Raw genomic sequence first — 27,311 nt, forward strand, 5'->3', positions numbered from 1 at the left:
CTATTGCTCTCATCCTTAGTAAGTTGGTGATTTGTTTTAGAGCCTCTGACTCCTGGCTTGATGGAAGGTTTGGCATTCCTCTTTTTTTGGTAAAGTGTGGAAGTGAAACCTGTAGCCTTTGTCTATTGTTTGCAAAGTCCATTTGTCTCCTGTAATGCAATGCCAGTTTTTTGAAAATAAAGCAAACTTTCCGCCCAAGGGTGCTTCCAGTTGTTCCCTGGTAGGCGGAATCAGAGCCAAGTCATTGTGTCTGTCCTGTGGAAGTGGTTGCAGTCGTAGCTGGGGCGGCACTCCTCTGGTTGTCAGTTTGCCACTGACGGCCCCTGTAGGCACCCCTTGTTTGGCCTCTGCCTCTTGGGCATCTATTTCTGCCTCTCTGTGCTCTGGAGGTGTCTAGAAAGGACCAATTCTTTGAGGGCCAATTTCTGCTGAACCTCGGAGGTTGGACCTGCAGAAAATCCTTGACTGTTTGCACAGATTTTGCTTTTTCTTCCACCTTCTTTAGAACCTCCTGTGCAAGGGGGCCAAATAAACTTTGTTTCGCCATAGGGGCATCTAGGAGTTTAGACTTGACATGGTCTGGCAAGGATTGTTCTTTTAGCCAGGCATGCCTTCGAATCACTGCTCCAGTCATAGCTGATCTAAATGAAGCCTCCAGTGCATCATAGCCACATTTTAAGAAATGATTACTGACCTGCAGTGAGTTGTGTACCAAATCCTGAACGGACTTATGGTCTAAAGGTTCAGGAGAGGAAAGTTTTTATTCAGCTGATCTAACAAAAATTCCTGGTACTGTATCATGTGAAATTGACAGTTTAAAGCTCTGGCAGAAAGAGTAGCAGATGTATAAACTTTTTTACCCCATCTCTCTAATGCTCTTGATTCTCTTTCAGAGGGTAGGGGGTTTTTGGCAGAGGCAGCTGCAACACCTTTAGGGCCCTGAGAAAATGGTTTCTGGGTCTGCAGCATGGGCCTTATACAAGTGGAAGTGAGAATCCGGGACCCTGTAGTATCTGTCAGGTTTGGCAGGGGCCGGGGGAAGAGAATCAGGGGCAGAACTGGCATCATTGTATGCATCATCAACAACTGATAGTACAGGTGGAATGGCTAAAGGCCTATGCTGTGGTAAGTGTAAAAAAGTCCTTAGCCTTTTCCTAGATTCAGAAAAATCCTGACCCTGCCATTGGAAGTGTTCCCTCATTGAGTGTAGGGTTTCCCCAAATGAAAATTCTTCTGGGGGGGAGGCAGAAGGAATGGAGTCTTCTGCATCCGAATCCTCATAAGGTGAGTAAGGTCCTTCCTGATGGTCTGATAGCTCTGATCCATCCGAGGAATAGTCAGAGGAGAGAGGTTCAGGGGGGTCAGTCCTAGGCCTTTTTTCAGGAGGAGGATGAGAGGCCCTGTCTGGGTGAGGTTGGGATCCCCTGATCAGAGAAATAAGGTCCTCAGCCAGGCTGAGAATCTGAGAACTAGAGGAAGGTCTGTGAGAGGGAGCTTTAGTAGGTAAGGCCTTGGAAAGTTTAGCTGCTTTAGCCCTGGAGAAGGCCTTAATGGACATAGAAGCAGGGGGCCTAGCTGCCCCACGTGCAGGAGTAGAGATGTCCAACGGAATGGTGTCGGACAATTCCTGTGTGCCTGCTTCTTCGGTAAGAATTTCTGTAGCTGACTCAGCTGGGGCCTGTGAGGCCTCGGTTGTTGGAGGCATGCTTGTGGCCGAAGGAAGAACCGAGGACTCGGTTTCAGCTGTCGGTCCTTTTCCTTGCGTGTTTTGGCTAAATGTGTAGTCGGAGTCTCCGACGGCATTTTATAAGCAAAAGCGGGACCAAAAAACTCTTCAGCAAACTCCGACCGACGTCTAAGGGTCCATCGGTTGAAGGAAGCACAGGCTAAACAAGCTGATACGTTGTGGTCTGGGCCTAAGCAAGGAAGGCAGTAAGAGTGGAAATCCTTATGAGGTATTTGTTTCCCACAAGTTAAACAATTATTTACTTTGTCTGACATCGGCTGAGGCAAGAAAGAGTCCCCAACGGGGTACTTAGCTTTTAGAAGTCTTCGGTAGCTGAAATCTCTGGATCTGACTGACCGGCACTTAACAGCTTCTGCTTCAGGCACGGCTGGGGCAAGAAAGACTGAGGAAAATGGTGTCGGCTGATGCCTTTATACCCCAGGAGCTATGACGTCGGGTGAAGTGCGACATCAGCCGAGGCCAGACCCAGACTTTGGAATCCGGCCGACTGAAGGGCTGCCTGAGGCAGGACAACCCATATGTTATGACTGCAGATGCATCCTTGAAGGACATCTAGTTTGTGATGGGATGCACAGTGGTAAATATAAACCCTTCTTTTCACAGAAACTATGGACTAAGAGCTAACCACTGTTATAGTAAAGTTAGGTTTGGGTTGAAGTATACGAACGATATACATCCTATCTACATAATTCTATGTAGCAATTGAAGATATTTAATTGTAAATGAGAAGACTAGGCTACATGTAGGTGAATTCCATAGATTTTATATAGAAATGCTTTAAACTTAAAGAGTCAGCTATTTGGGAGAATGCATAAAAAAGAAAGAGCCTTAATATCGGTGAGAATAGGCACATTTCCTTGCAAGACTTGTCGTGCCTGTGCATTTATCTCTAATCAGCAAATTTTTGAACATCCTAGATTGAACTACATGTTCTCACCTAGAACCTACACTGATTGTAGAACAGAGAATATGGTTTATTTAGCAACTTGCAACATATGTCTAAGTTTCTATGTAGTAAAAACAAATAAAAGGTTGAAGGACAGAGTAATGAGAAATCTCTATGATATAAAGAAAGGCAATATCAGGAATGCATTAGCTAGGCACACTGTGGAACAAAGAGGACATACTTTTTCCTTTAAGGTTTTACAATGCATATCGCCAAGTTGGGGGGGGGTGATATAGTTAGTCATGCTGAGAAAGCTGAATTACTGTGGATTCTGAAACTATAAGCAGATAGCTATCCAGGCTTAAATGGTTCTGCCCCACTTAAACCAGCCTTGGAGAGATGTAAATTGTTATGTTGATTTGGTTAATTGTTTGATGTAGAGAGTGGTTTCATTGGACATTTTATCATGTGGTCAGTTATGTTTTAATATATATTGTGAGCTGTAATTATTATTTTTAGGTCTGATGAAGTATTTGTTCACAAATGCGAAAGCACTTTTCTTTTATTAAAAGTTGATGCCTACAGCCGTGGTGTCTTGCTGCTTTTATTCATCTTACTTATTTAAAAATACACAATACATTAAAATATTTAGGGGTGTGGTTCACCTAGGACTCACAGACAGTACCACTCAAAACCTCAATGAAACCAAGAATAAGATTTGAAGGTTTATTTCATAATGGACCACTCTATCTCTGAATTTGGATAATAAAGTCCATGCCAGAAATATGTCTGGAATACAGGAAAGTAAATAATGTGGGAAGAAATAGCCAGGGAATTGTTATGGCTAGGCTTGTATAGGCCCTAGGGCTGATAGCCTAGTACCAACCTATGAACCAACCTATGAACCTATGGAAAATGATTTTTGGGGTATGTTACAATAGAACTGAGGAACTGTATCTGGGATAATAAGGGGTCCAGAGTTACTTGGGACAAAATGGAAGACTGGTGTTGCCATAGGTTGATCATTTTGAGGGTAGTGCACCTTATGCAGAACATGTATATGGAAACTAATGGCATTGTTGTGGGGGCAAATAAGGATGTTGCAAGCCTAAATAGTTGATTCCAGGCCCTAAAATATGATCAAAACTGGTCCATTTAAACAGAATATATAGCCTAATGTCATGAAATAGAAAGAAAATGTCTTGTGGAAAATGTCACTAACGCCAATAGGTTTATTTAAAGCACCAAGGAGGAATGGGGAAATTTGATGGGCTGGTGGTACAGAAGGCAAAGAGAAATCAAATGAAAAGAGGATTATATGCTACTGAATTGGGAGGAACTGAGAGTGAAGTGCTAATTTCCATTAAATTAGACATTACAGTACATGGGAGTATTAGTAGTCTTTAACAGAAGGATTAAGGATATTAAACAGAAAGTTCAAATGCTGCAGTAGGTAAAATTGCTGATGAAGGCTAGAACTCAAGATGGGACAAATGTAAGGCTAATAAACAGAATATACAAACCTTTGCAAGGTAAGTATAAGGATTATAAATGCAAATGAATGGATGAGTGGCAAAAGTGTGTTGGGGTGAGGATTACTGTGCAGCATTGGCTGGAAATCTGTGAGTTCAACACAGAAAGTTCAAAAATTCAAGAAATGTTGAATCCTTTCTAGAAAGTGCTTGCATAACTACTTTTATACACCAGAAAGGCTGCATCAACTATTGTTTTGAGTGAAAAGTACTTATTGGAGATGTAATAATGAAAATTTAATAGCATCAGTGGCTCAACAGGTAGCACCATTTGCCTTAGGTGCTGGAAAATCAGAAGGCCGTGGGTTACATTAACCACTCCAGGTGAATAGATTAGTTTTCAAATCACTGACACTGCAGTGCAGCAATAGGGGCTGCTGAACTTCTGAGTGGGATACCTTTCAGATTAGATGTTAAACCCATATCCCATCTGCTTGAGTTGGTGGTAACACAGGTTGATGTAAAAGATCCCATGGAAGTTCCTTGAAGCCCAAGCCAAATTTCCCCTAGTAGTATAAATACCACATCAAGTTTCTCCTGAAAAGAGTTCACTAGCCTAGCTGGATTAATGTGGTCAGCAAAGAATAAATATAAAATAATAATAATAATCAAAAGAATCAGGAGACTGGGATAATACATTTTGGTTATGCCCTGTATTAGCACAGTATACAGAAGCTATGGAGTCAAAATTGTTATGGGTCAGCCAGAACAGCCATTATCCTGTGCGATTCTGCCAGCATCAGAGAGGGCGAGACCTCATGAACCAAGCAGGCCTCATCCTCTTGTATGTCGCACCTGGTCAAAAGGGAAGGATGAAGTTTATGGTGGGAGGGTCAAAGAGTCAGTAACCATGTCTTGAGTTGCTTTGCTGAGAAGTAGCTCTTCTGAGAAGGGGGCATCCAGGATCTTGCTCCGGAGTTTCACCTTGAGGGAGGAAAATCTCTGCCATGTTATGCTTCTCAGATGTATATCTCAGCTTGAATCCCTAATTAAAGCATCTACACAGTTACAATTTCAGTAGAACACATGTAACTCAGACAGGGTCTCTCTGAGATCCTCCATTAGCCTAGAATGGGGGAGGTCATAAAGCTTATCTAGCAACTTTTCAACCAGGTAGACCTGCAACTGGAGTGAACTGCTTTGTCACACCTGTGAAAGGCTCTAGATTCTTTTTCCACAAATGCTGGTATCTGTGGCTTATACTGACTAAAGAGATTACGCAGGAGTCAGCAGCAGGATACCTAACAAGTTGATCTGCTGACTCAGGTGGCAGCTTATAAAGGTTTCTTCCATTTTTGGCACAGATGGGTAGAATCACTAACCATTTGTGCTGATTTGATGGTACCTCAGATCACTGGTTTCAGGGACGGTATAAACCATGGCTCTCCCAGGTTTCTTAACCAGAGACTCCACTCTTCTTGGGACAGATGATAGGATGTTAAGGCCTGTGTAAGCTGTTACTCATAAGCCAGAAGGAAAGTCAAGCAGATAGGACAAAGATTGGGGTAGAGTCATTTTCTTTGCACTTCTCTAAGAAAGTGGTTTCAAGATCCTCTGAATCTTCCTGGGAGCTAGACAATGAGGAAATTCCATAATCCTTGCTACCCACAGGTATGAGTGCATGGCGGGGGGTGGGGTAGCACAGGGGTAAACATGAATCAGACCTACACTGGGTCTTAATGTCACTGAGTTGCACACTAGCTAAATAGACATGGAAGTCAGGTTCGCAGAAGGCCTATATGGATTCCAGACCAAACTCCCTGTGTACCCACTTACCCATGAGTCAAGTTCACTCTAGAAAACAAACTTCTGCTTGAACTACATTCCCTGATTTTTCAGTCCTAGTGCATGAAGCTTAAATGGATACTAACTCAAATGGGACCTAAAGGCCACATGTGCCTTGGAAACCTCATTCATCTCTGGATTACTCCAGAGAACAATCTGGAAGATCACGCTTGCCACCCATGGGTTCCAGCTGATCCTCTGAGATCAGGTGGTGCAAGACCCTCAGGAAACACCCTTACCAACAGTGCCTCTTTCCCAATCCCATCACCCTCAATCAAAGACTGGACAGTGCTCAAGCCCTTATTAGCCCAGGGAAACATCACAGTCAGCAGAGTCTGCAGAGCTGTTTGGTCACTGGATTCAGCCCTAGGAGCACTTGCTTTCTGAGTGGTTGCTCCAGTGAAGATGCTCTACCTTATACATGAGGTTGCAAAGAAAGCCTTCCCACCAATCTCCATGCAAAGAGCTCTCAGTCACCATGACTTTCAGGAAAGAGGTCAACAGGCCAATAAGCTTTTGTTCCTTTGATATTGTGTAACTAGTCAGAAACCTCTGGTACTTGTGGCAGGTGTCAGCATCCTGCTCTTCCTGAAGACAGTATATGCTATGCTGATGCAGGTCTTGTCTGGTAGTATGACAGCCGCATTGTTATTATGTGCAGGCATGTGCATGACAGTTAGTATGAAGGATTAAGGCTATAAGCTGCATCGTGTGGTCTATGGTTTGATTTCATCTGCTTTCCCTGTGACTCAGAGCAAGCCATTTAACAGGCAGTTCTCCTAGGCTGAGTCTAACAATAGGTTCATGTGGATCAGTGCTTTTCTGGGATTAACAAATACAAACAAACTTTACTGAAGAGCCGACGGATCAAGATACAAGTTATGCAAGCAGCTAAAAAGAACTGGCACACTTACACCATGCATGTTTATTTAACTTGTACACCAAGTCACAGTGCACATTAGTACAGGTGCAAAGATGTCTCTAAATGTGGGATTTTACAGAAACAGAACCAAATTCTGATTTGTGAAAAAGTAATGCCAAGCCAATGATCCATTAAGGATTGTTCCAAAAAGCTGGATGTTTGTTTTCTACAAAATCAATGTTGAAAAATCATATTCAAAGTACAACTTGACTTTGCTGTTTAGGATCAAACATTTTTTTAGCCAAGCAGCACACAAAGATGCCTCTTTACTTGACCATGTTAAAGAAGACCAATGCTGTGAAGGGAGGGTGGGTCAAACACTACAGTTGGTAGCACTATGAGTAAGGGTCCCCGATTTGATTTATACTATATCCCTAAAAAGTATTCTAAAAAGTCAGTCTTTTATAGATTTTCCACTCCCTCAAAAGTTTTCAAATGGAATTATAATCCATTTTACAAATCACTAGTCTTTTACTTCAATGCCTCATTACCTGCTTTCAGAGCAGTTTCCCAAATATAAGATGGTGATATGCCTATACTCATATACATGCATTTCTAATCCATACTGGTAAGTTTTCAGCTTTAATTTCAATATGAAAAGTTTTTATTTCCGAGCAGGTTTATAAACCCTTATCTCAGAAAACAACTAAATCCTTACTTTTAAACAACTAGCTGCTATAAGGGTAGGAAAGGCAATAATCACAGGGAAAGCTACCTTGCAAGAGGAACCGTATGCCACAATGAAATAAATAAAGGCATGTTAAATCCATTAGAAGTCAGTCAAATAACTCTAGGTTAGGAGTACAACAGTTGTAAACTCTTGATGACAGCATACAACTTTTTTGTATACCTATTTTCCTCTGTGCCTGATGACCTTCTTCATACTCCCACCCACTAACCCATGTGACTTCTTGCAGTCATCAATAACAGCATTTTCATTCATTTGTTTCCCACCATATGCCAGTGTGATTTTCCTTAATTGGAGGGGATGCCATATGGGTAGCCATAGGGGAATTTACAGTTATGCACTCCAATGGCAACTGACATGCACTGCTGCTAAACTGGCCTCAGAACATATGCACATTTGTGCAAGCTTGGTACCTGCTACTGTATACCCTGCTTATTGTGTGTGTATATGTGTCTGCACCTCTGACAATGCTCTTGCGTTGCAAGATATTCCTGCTGTGACACCCAGCTTCTTCTGGATGTACTTACAGCAGCATGTCTAGTGATCCCTTCCAAAGATGACTAAAAAGGCATCATTCATTCACTCCCATACCTCTGAGCTGGTTCCTCCAGCGCCCTGGCAACCAACTGACCCAGGTCATTTGGGACACAGGCACAGCTTGATACCTTAAAGCCATGTCATCATTTATGGCATAATATTTTCAAACTTCCTCCTAGAAGGTATTGATTTAAGCTGTCACTCCTAACCATTCTAAAAATGGAAGTAATATGATCCTAACCTTGAATTCAAAATCTAACACAGGAACAAATATAAAGTAACCATGATTAATTCAAGTTACTGTCACATGTTCTGCACTGGGCCTTGTTATATCTGTATACACATTTTATTAAATTATAAAACGATTCATAATAGATATGCTTTTAGTTTTGATAAATTTTATAAGGCACAGACCAAAAATATGAGGCAAAAATCTGGACATTCAGTGAAAATTTGGACAGTAGAGAGGTATGCTAAAGGCAATGAACCAAACCTTTGCAATCTTTCATAGTATTCTGTACTGACAAAAAATGCATTTTGTTTTATTCAGTAAAAGCCTATTGTCTTGCATTTTGTCCTGCCACTTGAAGAAAACCTTTACAGGAAAATCTTAAAACCTTACCACATTCTTTAGTGTTTCCCATGAGTGCTGTAGATCATCAAGCCGGTGACCTGCAGATGACTGTAACCCAGGCTCATAGAGCTCCTGAGGGGGTGCAGTGTTGGTTGGAATCTTGGCAGCTTCAATCTGTAAAATGTCCACCAGACATAAAGTTTAAGGACAATGTCTGAAGCCATAAAATAATAAATGTTTCTGAGGATACAGGAGGCTAATTACTTAGCTCATTTTGTTTCAAAAATGCACAACAGAATGAGTCTAACTGAATGACTAATGCAATATTAGGAAAAAGCAGCAAACGCAACGCAAAATATTCAGAAATCCTTGTATTTAGCCATAAAACAACAAGGCGCAGGCTATGCACAAGGAAAAAGAAATGGCCAATACCAATTCAAATAAAAATGTCTGCTAAACAGCAACAGTTTGTGAATTATTAAAAGCACAGTCCCTCCATCTTAAAATTATATTTCTGCCATAGATCTGTAATACTGATCCCTGCATATGGCTCAGTTCTGCACACTGAGGTTTCCAGTAGATCAAAAGAAAATTATCTGGTTTCAGTGTGAACTTCAATTGGTTTCTTTATGCAGACTAGCCAAGTAATCACAGTGCTTAATTTCAGGCTAGCACCCTTCGTTCCATTCATAAAGCCCAATATAACAGATTACCATATTTCACAAGAGAAAGTAGTAACTCTTACGTTGATTAGCTAGAGGTCACATGCACAGGGTTCTACTATCAATGTTTATCAACTAGAGCTCTCTCTATGTGAGGCAGTGTTAGCAGACACTTTAAAGCTACTGCGGTACCATATTTACTTCTAGTAAATTAAATGTTTTGTTCTGTACTTTAAAAGATTGCAATAGTTTCCAAGACTCGTATGTGTGAGTCCCAGAATAGCGAGACTTAGTGTATCAAAATGGGGTCTTACATATATTAAGTGCAAAGACTGTGTGTCTTGATGTATTGCTTTTTCTCCAAAGTAAGGCAATATTAGTGTTAGTATATATAAATAGTGGTGGTGTGGGACTGCATCCTCCCACTTTGGGGAGACAACAGGTTTGCCCTCATGTAAAAACCAATTCTGAAGAATACTGAGGTTCAGTATTTGCTGCTCTCTTCTAGTTTCATTGACCCCCCCCCCCTAATTCTGGGGCTTTCAATTACGGATCTCAAAATGGCAATAATCCAGTCAATAAAGGACAAATAAGTAAAAATAAACAGGGAGATAACATACTAGCAGTTTTAAACTGCAAGACTTATGTGCAGGCCATAGGACAGTGAAACTCAATGTGTAAGGATGGGAAGTTACATATACTACATCACAGATCTGTGTGTCTCTTAATATTCGCTTTTCACTGAGGAAGAGCAAGCGAAGAATTAGAGTACATAAGTAGTGGAGGTGTGGGTGGTGCAGACCCCCCACACTGAGGAGATGAAGGGGGGTTGCCACTGTTCAAAAAATTGCTATGAAAGAGAACAGCAACTGTCAACATTCGCTGTTCCTTGAGTTTCACATTTTTTTCCCCTGGTAATTCAAAGGCTCACATAATTACAACAGGGAACCCTTTATATACATTTTCTCTGGTCATATTTTTGAGAACACAAGTACACTATTGCTTTAAAGTGATCTTACTATGGAGTGCAAGCCTATGTTTAATCCTGACAGAACAGCTGCCAAAGTTGTTCAAGACAGTATTAAAAATACATGTTTTCCAATTTCTGCATGCATATATCACAGTGAAGACAATGATCTATAATTTCTGTAGCTGCTCCATGCAGCTACAGTGACACAGTTTCTGTCTTACTTCCTTTTTTGTTTCTTAAATATTAAAATACAATCAAAAATAAAAATGCAACTGAGGATACCTTACTTACAACATGTTACCTTTTTGACCACTAGATAGCTAAAATGTACTTTCTAAAAATGTTTTGCAAACTTCATAATAAACAAAATATATGTCAGAGTCCTATGCAAACTTGGAGAGAATATAGATACTACAACTGCTGCACAATTAAACTAAAAATGAATTTTCATGACACCAGATAGTGTATCTGAATGTGTCCCTACACAGAATCAAGGAAAACTAACTAAATTCATATAAAGTTAAACAAACTGCTAGCATATAGACAAGATTATGACCTATGATTGCATTCTGTTTTACCAGTTCACAAACTGAGGGGGTGGATTAATTTCAGACCTTAACAGTTATACAGACCCCATCATAATGGATGAGTGAAGATTTCTGTGTGTTCACTTGAAAACACATACTCTGAACACTTGCTAAGAACTCTTGACAACTGGAAAAATAGTCTGTAAATATAAACAAATGTCCAGGCATGGAAGATGTGAATGCCTTAAAGTCTGCAATAACCAATTTTTGGAGCCATACACTTTGTAAATATTCCTGGAGCAGCAGGCAGTCTGCACGGTAAGGCAGAATTACCAATAATGTGAACCAGATACAGGAAATGTTAAGAAAAGTCTGAAATGCTTGCAACTAGGAATGTGGTGGTAAGCATCTTTTAAATCTCGCCTTGAATGCTGCTAAAGAGAAAAGAGGTAACAGGTTCAGAAGGGACAACATTTAGCAAGGTCTGAAGGGACATTACGTGGAATTTTGGAACTGACCAAAAGTTTAAAAAGGAGAGGTCTAGCTCAGGCCTCCATGTCCCTTCTTTCTTTGCCACCAGAAGAAACCCTTAAATAAAACCCTTTGTCCATTTGGTATGCAAGCTCTGGTTCTATGACTCCCTGATATAACATCTGTTGCAGGACTGCAAGAAACATGAATACCTGGTTTACTGGGCAAGGAAGAATGCCCTGGACAGGAGGCAGGCGCTCCCATTGCCAAGTGTACCTCTGCTGAATGACTTGAACCCAACTGTCTGAAAAAAATGTGGTGCCACAAGGTAACATGCAGACAGAGAGAGACATGGCCAAGGTGGTAGTGGTAGTGGGTGGGATGAGAAGGCCAACAGCCATTCTGGACCATCCTTGATTCAGAGAGGACTCCTTGTTATTGTTATTGTTAAATCCTGTTTGGAGGCACATTGCTGCTTGAACTGTTTTTTGAAAAATGGAGCTAAGGAGGAATGAAAAAGTATTTCCTTTAAAAAGGAAGCTTGGAAGCTTTGGGTCAGCACTTGGGTAAACATTTCTCTCTCGTTAAACTTCTTAACCATCTCAGCTGCAGAAGATCAAAACAGAAATTCCTTTTTCAGGGGAGAATTTAAAATGTCAGTTTTAACACCTTCTTGAAAATTCTGAAATTTAATCATTCAAATATTTTCACAGCTGACCAAGAAGCAGCAGACCATGCCCGTAGCTAGATGGGATTTGTATTTTCTGAGGTGCAGCATGTCTATTAATTCCGGGTTGGACATGGCTTTATACGTCAGACACAGATTGCCTCTGAGCAGGCGGTATGCCACTGAGTAGAGCTGGAGTTTCTTTAACCGGGCAGCATATGGCATCTGCTTGAGCCCTTTGATCCTCTTGGTGAGGTACTTTTGGGGTCTTTCCAGTTGCTGCAGGTGTCTGGTAAGGTACATCCCAAAAGGGGTGGTGTACTCAATTATGGGCCTGATGAGGGATGAGTAAAGAGGCACGATGACCTCCCCTGATCTAGATGTGAATCCCTTCATGATTAGGTGGGCTATATAAAATGTTTTTCTAACCACTTTGGCCATGTGGTTGTCAAATGAGAGATTGCTATCAACTTGGGTCCCCAGATCCCTAATTACTTCTTCTGTACTTAATGGATTACCACCTATGTGGTAATATGTGGGCACTTTGTTTTTGCCAAAGGGGATGACTATACACTTTTTGGCATTTAGCTTGAGGCCATGGCTCTGGCATCAGTTGTCTGTTTCTATGAGGTCCTTTTGGAGGATGCTTGTGTCGGCTGGAGAGTCGATTATGGTGCCCAGTTTGCAGACATCTGCGAACTTGGTCAGCCACAGTCCTTCCGTGTTGGCCTGTACCTCCGAGAAATATATACCAAACAAGAGAGGTCCCAGGACTGAGCCTTGTGGGACGCCACTTGTAACTGGTTTGGAGTCTGACATGGCTCCAGCAATTCTAACCATGTGGGTTCTGTCCTTGAGCCAGTTTGCAACCCATCTAGTGACATAGGGGTTTATATTTAAGCTGGTGAGCTTATCTATAATGCCCGAGTGGGGTATTGTATCGAAGGCTTTTGCGAGGTCCAGGTAGCTGTGTGGATCACCTTCCCCTCATCAATGGCCTTGGTGAATGTTTCAAAGAAATTGACCAGGTTTAAGAGACAGGATCTGCCCTTAACAAAGCCAAACTGGGTAGGATCCAGTGTCTGTAGGTCCCCAATATCTTTATTTATGAGGTCCATGATGATCCTTTCCATAGCTTTGCAGACCAAGCTAGTCAGGCTTATGGGGCGATAGTTTCCAGGATCCATTGAGGCACCACCTTTACGGAGAGGGACCACTGTTGCTGTACGCCACTCTTTGGGTACATATCCTGTAGTAAGGCTGAGATTGAACAGTAGTTTTATGTTTGAGTTTAGCTCTTCTTGGAGTTCATGTAAGATGCAGCCCGGGACACCGTCTGGTCCCATTGATGCTGTGTTTTTTGCTTTGGAGAAGGCGGCTCTTACCTGAGCATCTGAGATGTCAGGGGGGCAGCACTCTGCTGGGATAGATATTTGCCCATTTGGTCAGGATGGGGGGAGAAGTTTGCACTGAACCTGTCAGCTAGGATGTTGGCAATGTCTGTGGGTTCGATGTATTTTTTGTCATTTTGGACTAATTCTGAGCATATCTGGGAATTCCCACCCAGGTTCCTAACATAACTAAAGTAAGCCTTGTGATTATCCTTAGTGTCCTGTATATATATATATATATATATATATAGTATATATATATATATATATATATATATATATATATATATATATATATAGTATATATATATATATATATATATATAACACACACACACACACACACACACACACACACACACACACACACACACATACACACACACACACACACACACACACACACACACACACACACAGTCTCAGATGTTAAAAGTCTGAAAAAATTATTAATAAAATGTGCAAAGGCCACTGTCCCCATATTCACAGCAAATTGGCTTAGTGGCATAAAAAGAGTCACAAAATTGTGTTGCAGTGCCATTTGCACTACCTGCTCTGTGGTTTGAAACGTTTAGAAAAAGAGGAGAAAGGAAAATTGAGTTTCATGTACTTTAATTGGTTCCTTATTAACTGGCACCATAATTAACAGACACCTAGCTTATTACTCCCAGAAAACAAAACTTACTTGTCTTGAGGTGCTGGGGTGCCAATGGGCTTACTATTATTTTCTCTCTCTCTCTCTCTCTCTCTCTCTCTCTCTCTCTCTCCCTCTTGTTCACTCTCTCTCTCTCTCTCTAGATATATATATATATATATATATATATATATATATATATATATATATGAAAAGAGCTCTCAGCAAGGCTAGTGTGCTTGCACTGAAAAGGTAAGGTGGTACAAATGGGTGCTAATTCTCAAGCTTTTCTATGTAATGCAAAATAGAAGCAGAACACTGATGAAAACAGTGACCCACTCAGACTTATAGGATGGATAAGCTTTTGACCCCTTTTTTCATTCAAGAAAAAGTAAACCTTAATAGGAAATAAGTAAACTGCCTCTGAATACACTGGCACAAGGAAGTGAGACACAGTCTTGATAAATGCAAATTAATGGAACAAAGCACCTCACTCATGCCATTTACAAACCAATTTGCAAGCAAATGCTATAAAGAATGCCTTTGGTTTACATAGAATGTCTCAGGTTTACATATAATGTTTAGCTCCTACCACTAACAAATCACTGCTGGGGCACAGTGGAATACTATGTTATGACACGTATGGAGAGGAAAAACACATATGTTAACATGTGTTGCATGAATTACCACCGTGAGGCACCATGATTTGCCATGAATAAAATGGCTTCTGAACAATGCAATGCTTACAGCACATCTTGCAAATAAGGATACTGTTAGTGCAGTCTTGTCACTGGAATTGCAAACCTACATTTAAAATGTAGTAACAATAAAAATAAGCAAAAATGCATCCGTGGCGTATACATACCAGAAAAAAAGGTGTATATATAACTGTTGCTTTAGCAGCTAGTCCAGACAATCTTTTTTTAATATTCTCAACATCAGCAATGAATGTTTAAGATGTATAGAGGTTTGGAATAGCTGAAAACTACAGACATTTTTATTTTATTTTATTTATTTAACATTTGTTGACTGGGAAAGTCTGACTAGGTTCCACAGATCCTGTTTTCAGCGGAGGCCTGGGGAGAAATGCTCCAGATGCATGTCTTTAGAATGTGGGAGGAAACCAGAGTACCTGGTGGAAACCCACGCAAACACAGGGAGAACATGCAAACTCCACACAGAAGGCACCCCGGCCGAGAATCGAACCAGAGAACCTCTTGCTGTGAGGCAACAGCATTAACCGCTGCACCACTGTGTTGCCCATTAAGCTTTCCCTAAGAATCAGTAATTTAAGAATATCTTTTGAGTGTAAATGTTTGCACTACTTCCCCTTACTTAGCCTTAAAGGACAGGAAGGCCTATTTCTAGCATATTCTGCCTTAAGTCTGAAGAATCCTTCATATTTTGAAAAGTCATTATTTTTGTTTAATTAGGCTATCATGCACATCCTAATCTCTTGCAAACATTTACTAATACCTTTAAGTAAACTGGTTTGGCTCCTGGTTTCGGTAGATTGATTTCTTAGAGCAATGAGGGGTCTTTCAGAATAATGTCGTGTGTTTTCCAATTCTGGAGCATTTTCTATGGAGTACAAAATGCTGAATACTGCAGTTATTCTCAGTAACTGGTGCCTCACACAATAGCGTCAGCTACTATTCTTGTACTAATGTCACTGATTATTACAACAGAAACCGCAAAAATGTTGGTATGTGTAGGAAAGTTCCAGAATATATGGTGCCAAATGCCAGTGTAGCCTATCATTTTCAGCAGAAAGATAATTTGTTTCCAAAATATACACTAACTAATATTTTATTTAGGAAGAAATATGTAATTGGCATGAGCTAAGTTCTTCAATCTACCTTTTTTCCACTTAATTTCAGAAAAAATACAGACTCAGGCAAGAGAAAGTCTGAGATAACTAATGCAGCTTACATGTCAACGAAATAACAAAGTTACTTCAGTATGTAGCTTCAACCCATTATAGTAGAGACCTGATGAGAAAAGCTCAACAAAAATTTCATTTACAAAAGATAAAACTGTAGCAAATATTGACTAAGCCGGACTTTACATGATTTATTTACAGTGGAAATAATATAAATAGTAGGACCATTAAGTATTCTGGTCTTACAAAATTAACAAGAAAAGCTGCACATTCCATTTAACTAATTTAACTATGTAGTAAGACTGTCCTTAAAGAAATGAAAACTAGGTGGCCATCCATCTTAAGCACCATTTTTTTAAACCTTAACTATTGTTTTTTTTTTTTTTTTTTGTCTTTTCAGTCTGTCAAGCTGCTAGCTCAGAATGTAACATAACCATCCTAGGCAGCGTACCAGGCTGCACACTACTCTTCTCATTAATTAAGATATGCTCCCCACAAAACCGTAAATAAAGGAGGGATTGTAACAGTTTGACTGCACTGTTGACAAGTACAAATGCAACATGCTGAGATTCTTTAAGTGCCTTCATTTGTAAACATCTTCCATTCATCCAGTCATATGAAATCAATGCAGACTGGCATGAATTTCTGCCATACATACAAAGCAGATGATGAGGATAGAGTTTTGTGTGGAACTATACATAGGGTTGATATCCATGGGAACTGAGAAGGGGGAATAGAAGGACTGTGTAAGCTGGGATTGTAGTGCTTGGGGAGGGGGAAGAAAACATCACCTTGCAGTTTTGGGATTGGACCTGGTTATTTTGGCCGAAAAAAATGCACTGGTCCTGCTACTACCAATAGGAATCAAGCAAAGGGGTGGTTTTGCAGCCAACTAGTTGTTGTCTTTCGGCTTATCCCGGTTAGGGGTCACCACAGCAGAACTCCGGTCCGCTAATGTTTGGTAGTGGATTTTTACATGCTTAGTTACCAGCCCTGATGCACAACCTTCAACGAAAGCATGCCCATTCATGCATGCCGCCACACAGAAGACGCTGTAGCTGAGAATCAAACGTGACAATGTCTTGCTGTGAGACGACAACGCTACCGCAAAACCTTTACTTGCATGCTACATTGTACTGCATTATGAGACCATACATTGTCTCTAAGTGATTTGATCACATTAATTAATAATGTTGTGACACCTCACCACCACCATGTACCAGTGCAAAAAAAGGGGGTTTATGACAACATATACGTTGCAATTTTTTTAACAAAATGGACTGAATCGTGCAAAATAACTGCTTAAAACAGATTGCCAGTCACAGTTTATTTATTTAGTAAAGACAGATGTTGTGTGTCTAATGTTAATCCTTATCATGAGAAATTAAAATAAAATTAAAGGGATAGCACACTTATTGCAATGAATTTTTTACACTTTCTACAGCTTCAGATTTTAAGTATCATAGTCACTGAGTGATTAATTTGATCACTGAAAATATGTTCAGTTTATACACCAGTGGAGACTACCTAAGTATTTCAGTATAGCTGTATTTTCAATCTTTCAGTCTGGCTGTTTGTCTCTCTCTTCTTGCTTTTACAAACATAACATTCATAAAAAAATAATAAAACAAACTCAGGCAAAGAAATACAGCCTCCATGGGTCCCAATAACATACAGGCTGCATCCTACGTGAATTAGGTGCCCTATTCAACCAAAGCCTGGGTACCAGCTTCACCCCAGCTGAGTGGAGGACAGCCACTGCCATCCCCTTACACAAAGGTGGAGCGCCCACCAATCCGGGAAATTACAGACCCATCAGCCTAACTAGCCTGATCTGCAAGGCCATGGAATGGATTATCATGGATCTCATTAACATGGACATTGGCAACCTCCAAACACTCTATCCCGCACAGCTTGGCTTCATCAAGGGGAGGTCATGTCTGCTAAATTTGGTTGACTTCTTTGAGACAGTCACCAAAGCCATGGACGAGGGGAAGATTTTGCACACTGCCTACCTTGACATGGCCAAAGCCTTTGACGCGATTCTCCACTCAGGCATAATAGATAAACTCTCTCAACTAGGCATCAATCCATATGTTATCAGATGGGTAGCAAACTGGCTCACTCATAGAACCCACCTAGTCAAAATTGGGAAAGCCACCTCAAGCAATAGACCCATGACAAGTGGCATACCCCAGGGTTTGGTCTATGGGCTTCTGTTACTTGGGATATACTTTTCTGAAGTTCAGGGCAAAACTACTAGGCTATGGCTGACCAAGTTTGCAAATCACTGCAAGATGGGTGCTATCCTAGTGATGTAGACATCCTCCAAGAGGGTCTTACTCAGACAAATGACTGGTGCCAGAAACATGGCCTCAAGCTGAATACTAAAAGATGCATCATCAACCCCTTAGGGGAGAGTGATGTCCCCACAAATTATCACATTAATAACAATGTCCTAAGCATGCAATCAGTCGTGAGGGATTTGGGCACCCAGATCGATAGCAACCTGATTTCTGACCACCATGTTGCTTCTGTTGTATGGAAAGCTTTATACATGGCCCACCTCATAAGTAAGGGTATCTCATCCAGGAACAAGGAGATCATAACATCTTGTATTCTTCCCTTATAAGGCCCATTATTGAGTACAACGCCCCTTTCAGCATGTACCTCGCAAAGCACATGCAGCAGGTGGAGAGAACACAGAGGTTCTTCATCAGGAGAATCCAGGACCTCAAACATCTACCATACCACAGACAGGCTAAAAGCCCTATTCCTCTACTCGGTTTCATACAGACTCCTCGAGGTGACTTTTGTCTGGCATACAAGGCGATCACAGACACCACCTTGATAGGACTGCTGCATATCTGTAAGTCAAGCTCAACTCGAGTAACTCACGCACGCAGCCTCAACCTGGTCTGTGACATCAGTAGGACTTGTTGGCGGGACAGATGTGTGTCCCAGAGGCTCCCCCATCTATGGAACAGACTCCCTCTCTATGTCAAGCAGAGTATCTCTTTACCCCTTTTTAAGTGCAACCTGGATAACTGGATGGGAAACAGAATATATACCCCTGGGATTCCACCATGTACCTGCCAGACAGGGGTATCGGATGCTGACTTGTCTAAACATGGGATAAACTCTTGGCTAGGCTTATAAGGGCCTCAGGGCCAACAGCCTAGTAACCTCCTATGATCCTGTGCTCTAGAAACATGCATTTCTTCAGTTTCATAAAAAAGATTACAGGTGATGCTGCTTTCTACAAAGACATGACTATCTTTGACACTCTGCTTTCTGTTGAAAACTAGCAGCTGCATTTACACTGTGACTATGCCCCATCTACATTATCTGTTAAGGACTAGTCACTTGAAATGGTACTGAAAAATAAAGAATTATACAGAATGAGACTTAAAATCTACTGAGTCCCACTGGAGAATAGAAAATATTATCATAGGAGCTATAAGCAATAATTATCAGGGTATAGCATTAAGTTAATATGGAATGTTTAGGATGTGTAGACAACATACAACTGCAGACTAGAGATCCATATGATTTTAAAAAGTTATGAATGTTGGAAATAATGAGCCCCCCTCTGCCCTGCAGGAGTGGTCTACAGTACAAAGACTGCCAGCTACATAAAAAAATAGAAGATACTAAACATATGGAATTAAAGGAAGGCAGGTAAATTAGGAAAGCTACAGCTACACACACATTGTTCGTCCAGCATCACATTAAGGAAGTGCTCACTATTAGGTTAAGAATGGGGAAGGTGATCACTGAAGTTGCTTTAATACAGGTTGCCAAATTCCTCTTCCTTGACCATTAGTTGCCTGTGCACAAGATGCCAAGTATGAAAATGCTAGAGGCTGTGCCACTGGAAATCACAGCCGGTACGGTTTCGATATGGGGACTGGCAATGATTCCTTTGTTTTGGGAGACTGATCCTGTCTTCCTGTTTGGGTAACAAAGAAGTTGGCATATAAATTCAGGGTGTATTTGGAACTTGCCCCCACATTTCATGGTGCATGTGCATGGGGGGGGGTTGTTCCTACAAAAAAATAAATGCTTACAGCTGGAGTTTTCATCTATGTGAATTCTGGGTGTTTATTTTCAGTGCTGTGGATTACCAACTTTTAGAAGTCTGAGATTTTTAGTGGAAGCTGTAGAAGCTCTGATGGGATTCTGGATTCAGGCAACATGTCAGGATCTTCAAAAGATACTTAATGTGATCCTCAAGAGCACAGAACAAGTAGAGAGGATATAATAACAGAACTGATAACCACAGAATAGGTGGCACCATTCACATTTCCAGTGGCAGGGATGCAGAAGACAATGAAGATAGAGGTGCAGGACTGAAGGTTGGTCGACTTTAACCTACTGTAAATTGGTGAGAATAAATATCAAGATGCATGAAAAACAAATAACAGTGCAGAAAACAGGGAGGTGCAATAAATTATAAGGACATTAATACCTCCTTTGTGGAACAAAGAAAACAGAATGGTAGAATGAAACAGCCTGCAAGGATAAAACTTTGGTAAGGACAAGACTTTTATTACCATAAAGGTTGGACCAAAGGTGGAAAGGTACTCAGTTTTGTCAGAACCAGATAGCAAAGACCATCTCTCTAACTCAGTTAGTTTCAGAGATGGAATTGGCTAGCAGACTAAATGACAGGCACATTATAGTTTTAAATATACTATGAATGCAGGAAGAGTCATTATAAAACTAGTTTACTAAAAAGGTAGAGGAATACGGAAGCTGAAGACTGGGTATGTTCCCAGAATAAGCCCCCCCCCCCCATGCATACTTAAGAAATATTTAAAGTCTATCATGTACCAAGGTCATACGTTCTTCCTCCAGGTTATTTAGAAAACTGCCAGATGTGCTCTCTGAATCATTTATGAAAGTATATATTTTATCTCCTTGGGGAATGAAGTTCTGTTGGAAGACTACAAGATCTTAACTATGGTCCCCTAATACAAGGGAGAGCTTTGGGTCACATTTATGTAACTTGTGGTTTTGCAGCTTTAACTTGCTCCAAGGGAAGACTTTCACAGCAATACTGATTCACACAGCAGTTATGTCTTCAGTGTAAACTAATCTGGTTGTAGGAGTGGCTCATTGCCAACATTTATGATGGAAACTCAGAAGACATAAAAAAGTCTGTTGATAGCAGGCACGTGAAGACAATGCAAAGGTTAAATGGTATGAGTGTGGGACTTAAATCAATGAAATGCATGGGAAAATTGTTGCCATAAAGCAGAAGGTGGCAATTATGAGAAAAACTGAGAAGTCATTGACTACTCATCCTGACAAGCATACTTACATTAGGCATCACAGAGAACACAGAGGCTAAAAAAATCTAACTCCAATTTAGGGACAGAACATCAAACTTGATATTAGCTGATTTCCCCTATACATTTAAATAACACCTCAATGAATTTTTAGAGGAGACCCAAATGTTTTCAAGAATATGAAGGGGAAGTCACACTAAGTTCTATCAAATGCCTTCTCAACACCCAGATTCATCACAACCAAGAAGGAATCAGATCTGGAGGTGTCCAGCAATAGGATCATTTAGGATAACTGTTTTAATAATGTTATTAGTGAACTGCCAGTCTTTAAGGAATTTGCACTGCTTGTGATTAGTGAGGCCTGCGATCAAATAAAAAACAGTTTCTAACAACAGAGACATAAACCGCTTATAATTGTGTTTTAAAGCTGTTATTTAATGACAGAAGGTAGAGTAGTACCGTTTCCGTCCTTAAAGATTACGTAGATTACTGTATTTAAAGCTGTTATTTAATGACAGAAGGTAGAGTAGTGCCTTTTCCGTCCTTAAAGATTACGTAGATTACTGTATTTAAAGCTGTTATTTAATGACAGAAGGTAGAGTAGTACCGTTTCCGTCCTTAAAGATTACGTAGATTACTGTATTTAAAGCTGTTATTTAATGACAGAAGGTAGAGTAGTGCCTTTTCCGTCCTTAAAGATTACGTGGATTACTGTATTTAAAGCTGTTATTTAATGACAGAAGGTAGAGTAGTATCTTTTCCGTCCTTAAAGATTACGTAGATTACTGTATTTAAAGCTGTTATTTAATGACAGAAGGTAGAGTAGTGCCTTTTCCGTCCTTAAAGATTATGTAGATTACTGTATTTAAAGCTGTTATTTAATGACAGAAGGTAGAGTAGTGCCTTTTCCGTCCTTAAAGATTACGTAGATTACTGTATTTAAAGCTGTTATTTAATGACAGAAGGTAGAGTAGTATCTTTTCCGTCCTTAAAGATTACGTTCATTACTGTATTTAAAGCTGTTATTTAATGACAGAAGGTAGAGTAGTATCTTTTCCGTCCTTAAAGATTACGTAGATTACTGTATCCTTCTAAGTAAGGAAAGCTCACTCATCCTAGGGATCTTAACAGCTACTTTAGCAAAGTGCTTATGAGTTTTTTTGCCATTTCAAAAAGTTCAAAATGAAAGGAAAACCGCATGGCTGTGTAGACTTTTCTGTCTTGATTTTATTTATTGACATATTTACTTATGCTTCAATGACATGGTTCATCCCACTAGGCCAGTCGGCTCTTTTCAAGGGACATCTGTAATGGCATTTTTACTGACCAGGAAAAATTTGGCCAGGGCACTGGGGAACTTCAATACATGCCATCAACATAGAAGGGGTAGGATCTTGGTTTAATGACTCATGTTTCAAGAACTTCTTCTACTGGAATTGATGCTAACATGGTCCAAGCCTATTCAGATGTTTGCCTCAGTAAAATAAGATGATCCAAAATATTCTTTTTCAAACCATGCATATTTAAAGGGTCCTCATTGACAATGGAGTAGAAGATATGATTAACAAGCTAGCAAATCTTCCAGTACAGTTTTTCATTCTCCCAGTCTCAGAATCCCTGACCTAAGAAACATTTTGGCCCTCCTGCTAATGACTGAGCTTCATGGTTAACAACTGTTTAGCTATTGTGTGCTATAATATTTAATTCCTTTTTCCTATTAATTGTCTATGACATGGTGCCTTTTGCTTGGTGTACTACCTCATCAGTTTCCAACTCATCCTGCTCTACTCAGGACTGTAACTAAAGAAACAAATCCTGCTAAGCTCCATGTATCACACCTGATATCTGTTTTCTGATGACAGTATACTGAGTTAACTCTGTCTTGGGTTTAGCTATAAAGAAACCCCATTGCAAACCAAAAGCTTTGTTTCTGTCTGGGTCAAGCCCAGCCCAAGCAGCACTGATTTTATCAAACTATTTACAGGATTCTTTAAACTCACAAAATAAACTGTCTATATGGCAGAATAATGCAACATCCTTTGTGGCCTCATAATCCTGAATTTCACTGCAGCATGATCAGAGAACAATACAGGGAAAGTTTCCATATTAATAACACAAAATGTGTGCTAATGGAAAGTATTTTACCAATATGAAATAATCTACTGTACCTAAGAAAATGAAAGACGCAGAATTTATCTTAATGATCCAAGGCTACAATAGTCATATGTAGGTGCCTCAGATACCCTGCAAAAAAACCCCAAAAAACACATACATAGGACTGGTATCAGGAGTCAAAAAGGTTACCCCCCCCAAAAAAAAAAATCAATTAACTGGCCAGTTTTCCTAAGTTCTTCTTGTAACTTAAAAGAGGGCTGTATATCGGAAGGAGTTACTTTTTAATCACCTTTAATATCATCTTAAAATGAAAGAGAAAATATTTACAGTCCTGTACTTATGAATCAAGTCTTCAAGCCACGGTGGTGCAGTGGTAGCATTGTTGCCTCACAGCAAGAGGTTCTCCCTTTCGATTCTCGGCTGGACCGCCTTCTGTGTGGAGTCTGCATGTCCTCCCCACGGTCGAGTGGCATTCAAAAAACATGCGTAGAATGGGCGTGCCTTCGTTGAAGGTTGGGGCACTGAGCTGGCACCTCGGCACCCATAAAAAAAAACTACTGCCAATCATTAGCAGACCAGAGTTCCACTGTGCCGACCCCTAACCGGGAAAAGCCGAAAGAACTAACTAACTTATGAATCCAGTCTTTAATAGTAACAACCATATACACATGCAAAATGACTTTGTGGATGGTCAACATTTTATCAAAATATAATATTATAGCATCCAGAAACATGACATAGATAATTCCTCCTGTTTTTGTGATGCAAACATAACAAACAATTGCTCTGTCTAACATCAGTTCCTTATACCATAATATCAGATATTGCCTTCCTCCCGTCCTTTTCATGAAGTTCATTTATCCATCCATCCACAACTCCCTACATTCAGAAGAAAAAATGGAATGTTGTATCTTTTTTAGTAATACAGAAAGTTATACCTTCAAAGTTTATGCATTCCATTACAGTTCTGGATGCGTAACTCAATCTGAATATTTTTAGAGAATATTTTGTATGTATATCAGTATTAGTCCCAACCATAACACATAGATGTCTTTAAAATCTACCTTGCAAACAACAAACATGCCTGTACAGTTATCCCTTGAAAACATCTTTGCTGAACTACCATTTCAGCAACACAACTTGATCAGAATATGTCATCATAGATTATAAAAATTAAAGTCACTCTCTAGCAAATAAAATCAAATTTGAAAAGTGCTGCAAAATTCTCAGTAATAAGGTAATCATAATCTTTCAAACTTAAAAACCTAAGCACAAGAAAATAAAACCAGCCACTAGTCACACAATTTATTATTCGGCTTAGCTGAAGCCAAGTGAACATTAATGATATTAATAATATTAAAGTCCGTAAACAATAACATTATAGTCATTTGCATATAAATGATTACCCTGTTTAGCTACAACCAGGTGAAGACTAATAGCTCTCTATTAGTATTAAATAATACTGAAATCAATGATATATCTGACCCAATGACAGCTTCTAAAACTAGCCACAATCAGTTTTCAAATGAATAACTTCAACCATATCTCCTACAGTTTATATACATTCCAATGTCAAAATACATCAACAAAAACCATGCCCACTGCAGTTTCAATCATGGAGTAGGGCTTCCCAGAAAGGACAGAGACTAATGAACTCTTAAAGCCCCTCTAAGGTCCATTACTTGTCCTTAAGCTCCATTTCATAAATAGAAAAAGTAGTCAGTAGCAATATAATTTTAAAAGTCAGAAAATTACAACATGTACAGTCTTGCAGAATGAATCCATATCCCGTACAAACATAAGCAATATAAAGACTTGTATTCGCTTCCGTCTTATTACCCAGTCAGCATTCAAAATGCTGCAAGGATATCAACTACCATTACTCTTTACACAGGTCACTTACAAGTGGGCCAAAAATAGTATCCCAGACTGAAAGGCTAGAACAGCATTACCAGTATTCATCTAAACACAGCCAAACTCTCAAAAGCTTCAAACACTCACAGCGTCATTTCAGCTCCTGTAATAGAAAACAGCATTCCTTTAACTATAATTAACCAGGTCTACTCAAATGTAAACAGAAACACTTTGCTATAAATGCTGCTTTTATTGGGTACAATTCTAAAGGACAAGGCGGAACTATATTGTACCTACTATATACTAAACAAGTTCAGTAATGAAATTTAAACAAAGTACATACATTTTCATACCAATCAATAAGGAAAATGCCATTCCATTCTCAATCAATAAGGAAAATGCCATTCCATTCTCATTTTTTATAATCTAAACCAATGTGGTGGATACCTAGTGAGCCTTTCAAGAACTCTGATAAAAAATATTTCCACAACCATCCTAAGCACTCAAAATGCCGAACTTCATTAAGTTTTCATCACTAAAGTTCATCCCCATAAAAAGAAAATAATAGCTCTAACCAATTGTATCGCTATTTTACACTGAGCATAATCATCAGCTGAATATAAAAATACCAACAAGCCACAATTACCAGAATTACCACTAGCAGTCAATGACATACTAATAGCTCTATAACTACAAAATTGCTTAGCATTGAAAAATCCTCTTTCAACCCTATATTCCAGCTAAATTCAGGAATTAAAAAATGCATACGCATGTATGAGTATGTATGTGTGTCTATTAACTTATAAACATATATAAATATAAGTGTATGTGTATGTACATATGTATATATGTATATATATATATATATATATATATATATATATATATATATATATATATGTATAGATATAGATATAGTTATAGTTGTAGTTATAGTTATAATTAAAAAAGACTGAATTTACAAATGACTGAAATATCAAATGAGTGAATGCATAAATGACTGAATGCTCATTTCTGTAATACAGGTAAGTAAGAGTGTGCAAAAAAAAAAAAAATGAATGCCCCCTTTATACCTTACTTGTGTGCCCTACCCTTGCTAAAATCTCTTTCTATAACAGTATTACTTCCATGATGGCACAATTTCGATTTTGAAACCAGACTTTAATGATATAGGACAGCTGGAGTCCAAGAAGAAATATAACCAAGTCACAAAAACAGCCTGCTATGCTCCAATCTTTACAGCTCTACAGTAGCACTGTTTTACCTAACATGATGTCATGTTGGGTGGAGGTGGGGGGAAGCAGAGTTTCACAGAAAAATATGATACTGAAAAACTGCTACTGATCCCCACTACGTCCATGTATAAATGTAAACATATGTCCTGATGAATCCTCCTAAAAATATAAAACATCATCGGTGACTCAAAATCACTATGGATTGTTCAGTAGCTGAGTCATCAGTATATCCATTGTATAGGATTCCATGTCATCCAGTCATTCACATATTCTAAAACTAGAAACATTTTCCCATGTTTAAACCAGGAAAAAAAAAAAAACAGTTCAATAGAGTAGATACAAAAATCACAAAAATCACAAATTTAATTTTCTAGGATGATGCATCTAGAAATCTTGGTTGTCACTGAATCATTTGTTCAGAGTAATAAAGTTTTTCTTGACAGCTATAGAACAAACTTTACTTGGCCTCCACAAGTGAGCTATCATTTGGTCTTTAAATATCCTGTTCTCAAACTGAACCAACCCTGGTCTCAATCGGCACATTGCTATTTCTCTGTATGACAAAGAAAGCTTAAGAGTTTTAACAATCTCAATATTTCCAACTTAAAAAAAATTGTTCTTTCATGCAAACCCACAATTCACATTTTTATCTCTTGGGATTTATCATCCATCCCAATCAATTTATTTATCCTCATGAAAAATGTTTATGCATAGTTAACATCTCCCAATTGCTCAATTTAAGATTTCATACAGATAATTTCATCAGTTTTCTCAGAAATCCATTCACTGTCATCTTAATCATCCAGTCTTTTCATAAAACTGGATAACTTCATTGTGATTTGCTTCACCTCTCAAGCTTTTCTAGTTCAGAGCTATTTTAAATATTGACACTCAAATCAACACTTACATCAGTTTGGAAAGCCAATCAACCAACTCTT

At 39.4% G+C, this 27,311-nt stretch overlaps 1 protein-coding gene across 3 annotated transcripts in view; it reads right to left on the reverse strand.

Annotated features, from left to right (window-relative positions):
- SYNE1 (spectrin repeat containing nuclear envelope protein 1) overlaps window positions 1-27,311 on the reverse strand; it is a 2,173,401-nt gene that overhangs the window by 1,330,400 nt on the left and 815,690 nt on the right. For all 3 annotated transcript variants that reach the window (XM_044089035.1, XM_044089189.1, XM_044089105.1), the window contains one exon: window positions 8,720-8,845. In XM_044089035.1, coding sequence (XP_043944970.1) covers window positions 8,720-8,845 — 126 coding nt within the window. The remainder of the gene's footprint in view (window positions 1-8,719; window positions 8,846-27,311) is intronic.

Source organism: Protopterus annectens, chromosome 1.part0, assembly GCF_019279795.1.
Source record: "Protopterus annectens isolate FY-2018-M chromosome 1.part0, PAN1.0, whole genome shotgun sequence".
Lineage (NCBI taxonomy): Eukaryota > Metazoa > Chordata > Ceratodontiformes > Protopteridae > Protopterus > Protopterus annectens.